The 14051-nt window shown below is 41.5% G+C and overlaps 1 protein-coding gene across 2 annotated transcripts in view; it reads left to right on the top strand.

Moving 5' to 3' along the window:
- LOC146809191 (putative methyltransferase DDB_G0268948) overlaps positions 1-14051 on the top strand; it is a 225432-nt gene that overhangs the window by 171869 nt on the left and 39512 nt on the right. For both annotated transcript variants that reach the window (XM_085616017.1, XM_085616016.1), the window contains exon 6: positions 72-209. In XM_085616017.1, the coding sequence (XP_085472143.1) occupies positions 72-209 (138 nt within the window). The remainder of the gene's footprint in view (positions 1-71; positions 210-14051) is intronic.

Here is a 14051-nt window from a genome sequence, read left to right as displayed (position 1 = left end):
TGTGTTAATTGCTATTTGAAATCAATTTGTTCAAAAGGTGCAGTGACACTGCCTCTTCTTTATACTTGCAGGTTAGTTAACAAGGTGACCCCTGTGCCGCTTTCTGTATCTGGCCTCATTGGTTTTATTGAAACCTTCTCCATGTTCCAAACCTTCCTGAAAAAGGACGCCAAGTCAGCGAAGGAACTTCTGAGAAAAACAGAGGAAAGGTACCAAATAATGTGTTAAACTAAAATCTAAATAGCAGCCACAGAGTTGTCATGCTCCAAGGATAGATCACAGATTAAAAACTGTGGTAATATGCATGGCAATAAATGTATTGGCATATGATGATGATGCTTAGTTGTATGTCTTTCTTAGCTATCATTGAAGCTTTTTTCAACTGACATGCACATTTTGTAACATAGCTGTATATAAATCCAGTGGTAAGGAAACTGAAATGATGCGCCCTAATAATATCTGCTAAAGCCATATCATGTAATATTACTGACTATATTGGAATAATAAAAATTAACAATAATAAAAGTTTATTTTAATTATATTTGTTATTGTAGAGTAGATAAAATTAAAATGATGCTTATCGTAGTTATTAGTTATCCTTGGTACATGCTGCCTCTCCATTCCCCCCAACCCCACCCCCATTTTTCATATCTTTATAATCAGTGTTGCATATCTTTTAATGGAATATCAAAGAGTAATTATCTTGAATTTGAAATTTTATTCTCGAACATTCTTATAAATTCTTATCATTGATTATTTATAAGACACATCTATAATCACAAGTACATTTGAGACTTAACCTCCCATAGATGATATTCAACATTCCTAAATATGATTAAATGGAATATATTATTGACTTTATGTCCTTGTGTTTGTTATAAGCTTTTGTCCCAACTTAAAGGTGACAAAGTACTGAATGTTGCATTCTTAAAAATATTTTTTCAATGCGTATTTGTGGAGTGAGATAAAAATAACTATACACACTTATGTGTATGTGTGTGTGTGTGTATGTGTCTATATATATATTATCTACTGGCGGTCGCCAGTAGATAGTTATAGTTAGGACCGTGTTTCCATAGGAAATCTGAAAATTCTATTTTGAATAACTTTGGCGCCGGTTGACGAATCCTCGCGAAATTTTCAAAACTAATGGGGCGCTCCGCTCAGCTCCTAACCTGAAAGTCTCGGGGTGATTCGTCAAGCGGGGGCTGAGAAAAAAGGGGGGTCCCAAAACGCGTTTTCCCCATGCATTTTCCCATAGGACCTTTAGTCGAAGGTACAGCCCGAACGGCTGAACAGAATTACTTGAAATTTGGCAAAGAGGTAGTCCTCAAGTCAGGCATGTGCCTTTTGCATATATGGAGTCAATCTGTTCAGTATTTCCTGAGAAAAGTGCAGTTAAAAGTACATAAATATCTATAGGCGCGCACCGTGCGCGTACGGTGCGTACACCCTAACGTGCGCCAGTGTAATTCTGATTGGTGGTTACATGTCAGTCAACGTTCGAATCGGTCAAAATCAGGAAGTGTCGTCCGACATTTTGTTTGTTTTGGTGCGACAGTGAAAAAGAGAGGTGGCGAACGTGAAAAGGGGGCAGGGTAGAGAGTTCCTGACCCCCTAGCCTTTGTCAGGGGGTCCCTGAAGGACCCCGAAGGGTGAAAAAAATTTTTTTTTTTTTTTTTTAAATCGCGGGGTGAGCGCACGGTGAAAAACCTTAACAAAAAAAAATATAATAATACATACATAACTTAGCATTTAAAAAAACGTACAAATTCACTTAAAAAACCATAGGTTTCACACACGTTATAGTTAGGAATTAGCATTTAAAAAACCTTGCAAATTCACTTAAAAAACCATAGGTTTCACACATGTTATAGTTAGGTGGACATTTCACTCGTAAAAAACCAATGAAATTCCCCTGTTATAGTTAGTTCAGATAACTATAACTCGCGCGACCGCCACTCTATCACAAGGATGATGTCATCAGCGATGTCATGAGTGATGCCACTGACCATGTCATGAGTGATGTAATATGTGATGTCATCAGCAGTGGATTGCGGGGGCGCGAGTTATAGTTAACTGAACTAACTATAACGGGGGAATTTCATTGGTTTTTTACGAGTGAAAAGTCCACCTAACTATAACATGTGTGAAACCTATGGTTTTTTAAGTGTGTGTGTGTGTGTGTATATATATATATATATATATATATATATATATATATATATATATATATAATATATCTCCACAGCGATGACTCAAGTTTTACGGCATTTGGTGCTCTTGGCGGTGCGAACAACGTGGAGACGGCAGAGTCAGCCGTTGTAAATATCGATCAAGTTCCTTGGCAGGAAAAATCCACACGCACTCCCTGGTGTAGTGAAATTATCAATACAGTTTAATCAATTCCATAAATTGGCAAGCAGGTTAACCCAACGCGTTTCAGTCCACTCAGACCTTGCTCACGGGTAATGGACATTTTTTTCTTCCTTTTTTATATATCAATCACATGATGTTACATCATTTCCTGCTTTGCATTATGGACATTGTAGTGCACAAATTGTGTTAGGATTATATTAAGTTTTCATGTCAACAACCAATGTTTGTTTGCGTATCATTGTACCCAGAGTAATTGTCATAGGGCAGTTGTTCTATGGGAACCTTAGGGTATGTAGTCACGTAATTTTATTAATGTAATTAACGTCTGATCTGACTGTCTTTAACCTTTGTAAGATAACCATTGTATTATACTCTGTTGCCCTCTAGTGGGCTGTGATTTATATCTCTCAATGTTTTAATTGCACCCTCAAGTGGGTGTTAGTCAGACCGCTAAAAGTTCCCCCTAGACTATTCTGTGATTACAATTTTACAAAAGGTGAATTTAAAAAAAATTTGCATTCATATACACAAATGATATCCTTTGTCCTATCTGGAAATCGAGAGGCAAAATTAATAATGGGTAGACTGTGGTACATTTTATCCATTATTGGTATAGCTTGGATCTAAGTATCACCAATGTTCTTTTATCGGCTTCATAGATGCGAATGCATCTCCTCGTCCTTATTTAGTCCATACGGAACCAGAGTTCTAAAAGCAAGAATGTGGCGTGATTCCTTCTGCCTTAGAGTTTTTTCCCGATTGCCACCTCTCACATGACAATCGACCATTTCAACAGCATAGAAACTTAGTTTTTTCCAGTCACTTGCATGGTGTCTTTCCATGTGTTCCGCAATGGCATAGCTGCGCTCTTTATTAATTGTTGCCCTTACGTGTTCTAGGATGCGTTTTTTAAGTTCACAGATTGTACTCCCCACGTATTTCAATTTGCATGGGCATTCAATAATATAGATCACGTATTGGCTTTTGCAATTAATCATTTGATTGATTTTCCATTTCTTTTTGTTGGCCATTGTGATCTCTTTGGTGTTTTTTGCAATTTGGCATACTTTGCACGTGGAGCACTTATAGAAACCTTTTGGTTGCAACCAGGATTGTTGTTGTTTTTTTGTTGTTTCAAAGTGACTGTGGACCAATTCGTCCTTTAGATTCTTGGCTCTTCTGTATGTAATTTTAGGATGATTGCCCACCAGTTTGGCCATCGTGGGATCTAAGGTCAGTATATTCCAATGTTTCCGCAATATTTGTTCAATCTGTTTGGATTGCGTAGACAGTGTTGTAATCAACCTAATTACATTTTCCTCTTGTTTGTTGCTGTGATTTTTGTCTTTGATGATGTCCTCTCTGTTTAGCTTTTCCGTTCTTTGTAGACAGTCTGTCAATATTCTTGTATTGTATTTACGTTTTCTGAATCTCTGTATGGATTGTTCGCTGTGTTTTTTCCATTCATTTTCTCGTTGCCATTGTAGGATTTTCAGTTGAGCGATATTTGAACTCATCTTGATCTATTAGTTTTTTCTCCCTCCACTCCTTCAATTTTGTGTCCAATTCATGTTTGATGTGGTTCGTGGGGTTCTCCTTCAGTCTTTCATAATGCTTTGTGTTGCTAAGTTGTGCATGCACTAATAGATCAAGATGAGTTCAAATATCTCTCAACTGAAAATCCTACAATGGCAACGATCTATTTCTTCCCTAAGATTCACAAAAATCCCACGAAACCACCAGGGAGACCAATTGTATCTGCCAAAGGATCATTACTTGAACCAATCGCAAATTTTGTGGATACATTTCTGTTCCCATATGTCAAAGAATTAACATCATATCTACGAGACACCAAAGATCTTTTAAGAATATTACAAGACATCACATGGGAACCGACATACAAATTGATAACAATGGATGTTATCTCTTTGTACACCAACATCAACAATAACATTGGACTAACAGCATGCAAATATTTCCTAAAAAACGGAATATTCATTTCACACATCACAATACCATGATTGCAGATATGATTGAGTTATGTCTTACTAAAAACGTATTCATGTTTGGAGAAGAAATATATCTACAAAAGGATGGTACTGCAATGGGTTTTTCTTCAGTCCAAGCTACGCATGCCTCACAATGGGCTGGTGGGAAGAAAAAGTGGCTTGGGAGACCAAAAATGATCAATATGTGGAGAAAATAGTATCTTGGATGAGATACATAGACGATATCTTAATAATTTGGAATGGGTCAGAGGAAGAATTTGACTCATACTTCAACATCCTAAATAACACAGAGACCAATCTACACTTTACCTACAACATCAGCAACAAGAGAATAGTGTTCCTGGACACAGAGATTTATATCAAAGATGCAAAAATACACACTACATTACATCGCAAAAATACTGCCAGCAATGCGACACTACATGCTGAGAGTTTCCACCAACCAACCCTAATAAGAAACATCCCCTACGGGGAACTACTGAGAATACGTCGTATTTGCTCAGAAGAAAATGAATGGAAAAAACACAGTGAACAATCCATACAGAGATTCAGAAAACGTAAATACAATACAAGAATATTGACAGACTGTCTACAAAGAACGGAAAAGCAAAACAGAGAGGACATCATCAAAGACAAAAATCACAGCAACAAACAAGAGGAAAATGTAATTAGGTTGATTACAACACTGTCTACGCAATCCAAACAGATTGAACAAATATTGCGGAAACATTGGAATATACTGACCTTAGATCCCACGATGGCCAAACTGGTGGGCAATCATCCTAAAATTACATACAGAAGAGCCAAGAATCTAAAGGACGAATTGGTCCACAGTCACTTTGAAACAACAAAAAAACAACAACAATCCTGGTTGCAACCAAAAGGTTTCTATAAGTGCTCCACGTGCAAAGTATGCCAAATTGCAAAAAACACCAAAGAGATCACAATGGCCAACAAAAAGAAATGGAAAATCAATCAAATGATTAATTGCAAAAGCCAACATGTGATCTGTATTATTGAATGCCCATGCAAATTGAAATATGTGGGGAGTACAATCTGTGAACTTAAAAAACGCATCCTAGAACACGTAAGGGCAACAATTAATAAAGATCGCAGCTATGCCATTGCGGAACACATGGAAAGACACCATTCAAGTGACTGGAAAAAACTAAGTTTCTATGCTGTTGAAATGGTCGATTGTCATGTGAGAGGTGGCAATCGGGAAAAGACTCTAAGGCAGAAGGAATCACGCCACATTCTTGCTTTTAGAACTCTGGTTCCGTATGGACTAAATAAGGACGAGGAGATGCATTCGCATCTATGAAGCCGATAAAAGAACATTGGTGATACTTAGATCCAAGCTATACCAATAATGGATAAAATGTACCACAGTCTAACCATTATTAATTTTGCCTCTCGATTTCCAGATAGGACAAAGGATATCATTTGTGTATATGAATGCACATTTTTTTTTAAATTCACCTTTCGTAAAATTGTAATCACAGAATAGTCTAGGGGGGACTTTTAGCGGTCTGACTAACACCCACTTGAGGGTGCAATTAAAACATTGAGAGATATAAATCACAGCCCACTAGAGGGCAACAGAGTATAATACAATGGTTATCTTACAAAGGTTAAAGACAGTCAGATCAGACGTTAATTAAATTAATAAAATTACGTGACTACATACCCTAAGGTTCCCATAGAACAACTCCCCTATGACAATTACTCTGGGTTACAATGATACGCAAACAAACATTGGTTGTTGACATGAAAACTTAATATAATCCTAACACAATTTGTGCACTACAATGTCCATAATGCAAAGCAGGAAATGATGTAACATCATGTGATTGATATATAAAAAAGGAAGAAAAAAATGTCCGTTACCCGTGAGCAAGGTCTGAGTGGACTGAAACGCGTTGGGTTAACCTGCTTGCCAGTTTATGGAATTGATTAAACTGTATTGATAATTTCACTACACCAGGGAGTGCATGTGGATTTTTTTTCCTGCCAAGGAACTTGATCTATATATATATATATATATATATATATATATATATATATATATATATATATACTGAAAAAAATCATAGGTTTTACAGACGTTATAGTTAGGAATTAGCATTTAAAAAACCTTTGAAATTCACAAAAAAACTAACCCTGGGCGTAGTTAAGCGAAAAAACACTACGCGAAGCTACGCAAAGTGCAATACGCGAGCTACGCATAGCACTTCGCGAACTGCGTAGTACCCTGTTCGCACTGTGCACGATGCTGTTTTCAATGATTGCACAGTGCCGGATGCTTGTCCGCACTGTGCAATCATTGAAAACGGCATCTTACACAGTGCGAGCTGTAGTTTTCTGCCGCTCAAGTAGATTTTTACTCGAGCGGCAGCTTTCTCAACGCGGACTGGTAGTTTCTCATTGCGAGCGGTCGCGAGCATACGCGACCACTCGCAATGAGAAACCTGACCTCCCCGCGTTGAGAATCTTGCTGGGATGTTTATTTTCAACGCTCGCGATCGGCAACTTGATGTTGCTGATCGCAAACAAGGAAACAGTCTCGCCGGGATGTCATTTTGCTTGCTCGTGGTTGCCAACTTGATGTTGAGGACCGCGAGCAAGCAAAAAATGACCGCTGCACTACGCAACGCTATGCTACGCATGTTTGCACTGTGCTACGTGCAATTCGCGTAGTGCGCAGTAGCACAAACTTCGCAAACTACGCAAGCGTTGCGTAGTGCTTTGCCCAGGCTTATAAAAAACCATAGGTTTCAGGGACGTTACAGTTAGTTGGACATTTGACTCATATGAAAGCAGAGAAATTCGCCCGTTATAGTTAATTGAGCTAACTGTAACTCGCGCGCCCGCAATGCACTGGTGATGACTTCACATATTACATCACTCATGACATGGTCAGTGACATCAATGATGCCTCCCCCTGTTCCCTCCCAAAGTCTGTGACTTCTCTGACTACCACCACCCCCCCACCGACTCATTTTTGTTTACATTGCAATAGGACTCGAGTAAATACGAGTCCTATTGCATTTGTAAATGCTTTTTTTCATATGATTGGCTCCTGCCTTCGCACTTTCTTTTGCCTGACCTGTCCAGACATCGTGCCCATGCGCTTCAAAAGTGTTAATCTGTAGTGCAGCGGCTGCCTCCGGCTCGGCACGCAGTGACTCAAACCACGCTCAACTGGCTGGCTGCAGGATGCAGGCGTGTTTGCCTCACTTCTCTTCAAAGCGGGTGCCGAGGCCCTGTGAACGAGCTCCTGTAAACCATCCGTCCTTTGACACCAGACACTCGGCCCAACTGTGCAAACAGAGGTTTAATGTCTCTCGCATGGGCGGAGGCCGCTGGTGACGGATAAGAGATCTGAAAAGGTGGCTGGAGGGATTAGTGTGGGGACAGCGGGGCCCAGCTCTTGTGATTCAGAGAGGTAAATACGTCCAGTGAGAGGGGTCGCCTCTTCAAACAAGTGTTAGCTGCCATCTCTTATTGGGTCTTCAGTTAAAGGACAGACCCCCACCTCTGAACAGAATAACAAAGTTAACAGCCCCCTTATTTTTATTTATGTAATTTCTTATGTAGCATCGACTCCACCCAGCGGGGCTTCATAGCGCAGTACGACGCACTCTTAAACACGGCCGGTCAACCATTTATTGATTGCTGTAAACACGCTCCTAATGCAGTTGAAATCAGTTTTGCCTTTCTTTTAAGAAATACGTCCTAAACGCTGACAGTGCGCTAGTTTCTTTAGGTCTCAAAACTATATCTAAATAACTTTAAAGTGTATATGAGAGCAAGCGATAAAATAAAATATTTTAAACATTTACATATTTCTAACTGTAATAAACTTATATTATGGTAAATATATTTTCTCAAAATCGCGTCGGGTGCGGTCTCCTTGCGTGCTGGGTGCGCGATTGCCATGTGACCTTAAAAAAAAAAATCATTTGATTAGTTCATAACATTTTCCATTGTAGCTGTTGGAGAACGCCACCCATTTTAGTCATTCGCTCTCCAGCATTTGATGAGACACACCTCTTCTGCTTAGAGAGCTTTTTTGAAAACTTTTTGCTATGTACACATCTTACACTACACACAACATGCAACCATCATCTTCATCAATATTCATGGTCTGTAAAGTAGCTTTCCACCTGTGATAGCCATGCACCTAAAAGTTACATACCCAAAGTTTTCCCCATGCCAGAGGTAACATGGTTGCATACGCTGTCCACAGCACAATGTAATGTGGTACGGCCCAGGGGCAGTATCATGCATAGATAATGAACACACGGACACCGATAGATAGTGGTAGTGGGTATGGGCACGTGTGCTCAACTCCTTTTTATTACCAGGATCATATATCCAGTGACGTCTGTGCTGAATGCGTGTGGGGTGAGTGTAAACCAGCCCTCAGGAAATGGTTGCTGCTAGCATCAACTACAACAGTAATTATTGGATCACACACAGAGATTCAATAATAAAAGGGTCAATAGTTTGTGCTGCAGTAAGGTAGGGACAGTAGATGTGAAATAATACGCAAAAAGATTCTATCGTAAAAGAACCATAACTTGTGGTATACTGAGATACAGGCAGTAGATCTGAAATAATACACAAAAAGATTGTATCATAAAGGGTCCATCAGTTATAGTGTACTCAGATAGCCACATCAAAAGCATTCAGCATGTTCACTGCCAGGGATGATCCGTGCTGCGGGCGGGCCGTACTAGGAGCAATGTCTGTTGCCTACAGGACTGTATCATCTGCGATAGCAACTCGATCTGAATTGTGAACACTGCTGTCTACAGTGTAGGCCAGAGAGAGTGGTCGGCAAGGGCCTACAGCCACGTGGCGTTGACTAGAGCTGTCCAGTTTGCAGTACACGAAGCAACAAAAACCGTATGCAGAGCCTGCGATGATGCGCATGCGTAGTGCGGACAGAGCGCACTGGAGCAATGTCTTTTGCCTACAGGACTGCGTCATCTACAATAGCGGCTCAATCTGAATTGTGAACACTACTGTCTGCAGTGTAAATCGAAGGCAGTAGTCAGCACAGATATCCATGTATACTTTTTCTCACTTCCTCTTCACAAAATACAACAGCATAACTTACAAAAAACTCTGCAATAAATAAATCAAAACAATTCGAATTGCGATCTCTGCTGTCCACAGTGTAGATCGTTATTCAGTGTTCTTTTCCACTACCAAGAAGAATTTGGTCATTGTACTAAACCTATAACTCATCTAAAAAAAGTTCTTCAAGCAAGTATATTAAAAGGATATTGAGTATATTTCAATAGACTTAGTTAGTTGCCTACTGGTTTCTGTAATTAAACAATCGCCACTGGATCTGAATTGTGAGCTCTGCTGACCGCAGTGTAGGCCAGAGGCAGTGGTCATTAACGCCTCACAGCCACGTGCCGTTGGATTCGGAAGCAAGGGGTTGGTTGCACCTGATCGGAGGGGGTACAAAGAAATCATCACAGACTTTAACTTCTGACATTCTCAATCACAGAATCAAGACCCCGTTTCAATGTTCGGACCTGCTGTACCGCTGTGTACTCCAGCGACTGCAGTCAGCCAACTCCAATAATCATGTGCAGCAGTTAGCTACAGAAGCACAGAGTGTGATGCACCTCAACGGAGGGAGTTCTGTGAAAACCAAGCAGCAGGTAATATCGGACATCGTCCATTGTGGGATCAAGACACCGTTCCACTGTTCTTTGCACCTGGTCGAAGGGAATACCTTAATCTCCACTCTCAGATGCAGTTCTAACATCGTCCATTGTGGGATCAAGACACCGTTCCACTGTTGGGACCTAGAGTTGGTTGCACCCGGCCGAAGGCAGTACCTTCATCTCCACTCTCAGATGCAGTTCTAACATCGTTCATTGTGGGATCAAGACACCGTTCCACTGTTGGTACCTGTTGGACTACTGTGTTAGTAGTATACAGAGCACTCCACGGTGCTGGGCCTCAGGCTGGGCGCTGTGTGTCTGTGTTGCGGTAGCCAGCGTTGATCTCAGAAGCCTTCCCAGCTCACAGACCTCGGCCCAGGAGCTTCCGCCAGCACGTGGTGGGCCCTCTTTCACATACAACGGTGTCGAAAGGTGGACTGTGGGGCATATGTGCGTCGCAGCGGCCGTGACGGTTTCTGGGTACCAGCAGTCTTAGAGCATCATTCACGCACCCACCTTCGCTCACAGCGTCAGCCTCATGGCGGTGTAAGCTGCGCAGACCTGGCAGACACGTTCGCCATTCCGAAAGAGACCCACACCCAGAGAAACATGCCTTTTATTCATACCCCTACACTAGCCTTGCGTACGCCGAGCCAGCCCACTACGCTAAAGATTTTTTTTTTTGGGGGGGGGGGGACACGTACGCGCTATGTTTTCATAATCTTCCCTACTGACTGTACTATCATGGTTGCGTCCACTGTTAACTTCACTCAATAGATCATCAGTGTATGTTGACATGTACATGTCTGTGGTCTGCATACTCAAGTCTCTCCGGCACATCCCCTCAACACTTTACATTGTATAATTTTATAATTCAGAATCACTTGCGCTCGACCCTGGACAGAGTAGCGGCTGCTCTCTGCCACAGTTTTTAACCTTATTAATTGCGTTTTTGCACATTTTTCTCCTGTTATATATTGCTGCTGCTAACTCTTAGCCTGAATTACTGTTTAGAGGAATTATTGCTGCTATCTTTATTTTAATTACGACGATTTTAAACGTAAAATTGCTGATGTCACCGGGGAATTAGAAATACTGATTTTAGTATTGTGAATTGACAACATACTGTAGCTACCTGTGCCGGGGCTCTGAAATAGGAAGCAGGAAGTAGGAAAACGATTTAGTGCTCAGAGGCGACACCCCTGGCCGCCATTTTGGAGCGGGGTGCGGTCTAGTGTCTCATAAGCTGGCACGCATAAAGAGGGACGCTGCGCGAGCACGCCGATGGCGCGCCCAAGGCTAGCCCGTCTGCGCCCGGAAGCGACCAGCACCAGAAAAGATGTCGATTTACATCTAGGGAACTCTGCGAATTGCCACCGTGTGTTAGTTTATAGCAGGTGGCAACTGTTGAGGCAGGATAGGGACGTATTTCAATGTCCCCGCCACTCCTTAGCGGTTGACTCCAGTGAAATGGTGTGCAGAAGTTGCTATCGGAATTTTAGACCTCAGTCAAATGGCAGTGGAAGGAGTCTGTCAGGGAGCGAACTGAGGCCAGACGAATGAAAGGAAAATTGAAAGCTATTCTGCTAAACACAAGGTCTATGAAGAAGCATGAACTCCAGCTGTATGATCTCCTTTCGGAGACTCAGCCGGATGTAATGTTTTTTACTGAAACATGGCTAAACGAAGGATCAAACCCTACCATCGCCGGTGCTCTCCCTCTTGACTATAGAATACTCAGGAAGGACAGAGAGGGGGGCAGAGGAGGGGGAGTTGCGATCATTTACAAACATCCACTGGTCTGTCAACAGATATCACTAACAGAACCAGAAGGAGCTGAGGGTCTGGGTTTTTGTTTAACAGTTTCCCCCCACCAAACAATTGCTGGGGTCTTGCTCTACCGCCCACCCGGGCCGGCTGGAAGGTTTTGGAATCAATAGGCCTTGCCATTACACCAATCATGGTCAAATTTGGACAGTGTTTGATATTAGGGGATTTCAACATTCATTTTGATCAAGAAATGGACGTAGACACAATCAAACTTTATGAATTATTCAACATTTTTAAGCTGGCTCCCTATGTCACACTTCCTACACATGAAAAAGGACATATTTTAGACCAGATCTTCTCTACAATGGAGCTGGAAGTAACTGTCCCCGAGCATATTGTTTGGTCGGACCATTTTCTGGTTAATTTTATAATAAATAAGATGCCAACCAAGCCGGTAATCTGTTATAACTCCCGGCCAGAAACCTTTAGATCTTTTAATCAAGTAACTCCTGAAGCCATTACATATATGTTCAATCAATTTCCCCTAGTTGTTAATACCAATTTGGAGCATGATGAGCATGCTTTGGAAAATTGGCTACATGAGTGTAGCATGCAGCTAGCCCCTATTAAAACTCGAGCAGCCAAACAAGGCTGAAATTCGGCCCCATGGTTTAATGAGTCTCTTAGAAAGAGCAAAAGTGCCTGTAAGATTCTAGAACGGCGTTGGAGAAAGAACTTTGACCCGGCTGAAAAAATAACATATAAAACAGCTTTGAAGGTACATTATGCAAAAGTTCGCAACGAAAAGAAACAATTCCTGACCAGGAAAATTGAACAAGCAGATAACTGTGCGAAGGAATTGTTTAAGATCGTCAAAGACGTAACTGTCCCTCCAGCCTCAAAGAGCCCTTTTCCCCTACGGCCACCTGGACAGATGAAATTGCCCTATATTTTTATAATAAAATTCAAAAAATTCAAGACTCTTTTGGGAGTCTCGGTCAGAATGCGACTAGCAGCATGCTTAGCCCTTCTCCTATAAATCTTCCCAGCAGGAACACTCTAATGGAGTTCGTACCTATGCCTAAGGAGATCTCCCTTAAGATCATGACAGCTTTAAAATCCGGATCACCATCTGATCCTGTTCCGGCAAAAATATTGGCTACAATTGCTGAAGCAATAAACCCTGCGGTAAACAGAATACTCAATCTTTCTCTGTCAGAGGGAAGGCTGCCCGCTATATGGAAGCATGGGAAAATTCTCCCTCTTCTAAAAAATCCATCAGCGGATCCACTGGTAGTTCTTAACTATCAGCCCATATCTCTCCTACTGTTTTTTTCAAAGGTGGTGGAGAAGTATGTGAATACAACCATGACTGATTTTATTGAAGGAAATCAGACACTCCATCCGAGTCATACGGGATTCAGAGCGACTTTTTGTACAGAAACTGCCCTACTAGAAATTGTAGAAACTATTAAAAATTCACTCGTCACCGGAGGAAAGGCGGTACTGATATTACTGGATTTATCAGCGGCCTTTGATACCGTGCCCCATGATCGGCTCCTTCTGAGATTGAGGGAGAGTAACATAGGGGGCACGGTTCTTAGATGGTTCACCTCCTTCCTAGAAAATCGTCAGCAAACAGTGTGGGCCCCGCCTTTCTCTAGTTCCATTCAAGCTTTAAACGTAGGGGTCCCACAGGGTTCGGTGCTGAGCCCTACCCTTTTTAATATATACATGGCCCCTCTAGGTTCTCTTGCCGAAAAATAAGGGGGAAAAATTATATCCTATGCTGACGATACACAATTGCTCTTCACATGTGGTAAGGAGGAGGAGCTAGATGGTAATAAAATCAACATCTGTCTGACCGAGGTGTTTAACTGGTTTAACCAAAACCAGTTACTCTGTAATTCGGACAAATCAGAAATTATCTTTTTTGGACATACCCCGGACAATGAATGGCACCAATGGTGGCCAAAAAATAGCTCACCTCCTGAGAAGCCTGCCCTTACGGTGAAAAATTTAGGGATAAAAATTGATTTGGATATGAACATGAAGACCCTGGTCCAATCCACGGCAGGCACGTGTTTCGGACTGCTAAAAACAATGAGAAATGTTCTCCCCCCCTCCTCCCAATTGCACACAGGACCTCCCGAACTATCTATTAAACCGTTTGCAGGTGGTTCAAATTGCAGCGGCTAGG

Source organism: Triturus cristatus, chromosome 7, assembly GCF_964204655.1.
Source record: "Triturus cristatus chromosome 7, aTriCri1.1, whole genome shotgun sequence".
NCBI lineage: Eukaryota > Metazoa > Chordata > Amphibia > Caudata > Salamandridae > Triturus > Triturus cristatus.
Note: the sequence above shows the minus strand (reverse complement) of the source record. Positions and strands in the feature narration are given on the sequence as shown.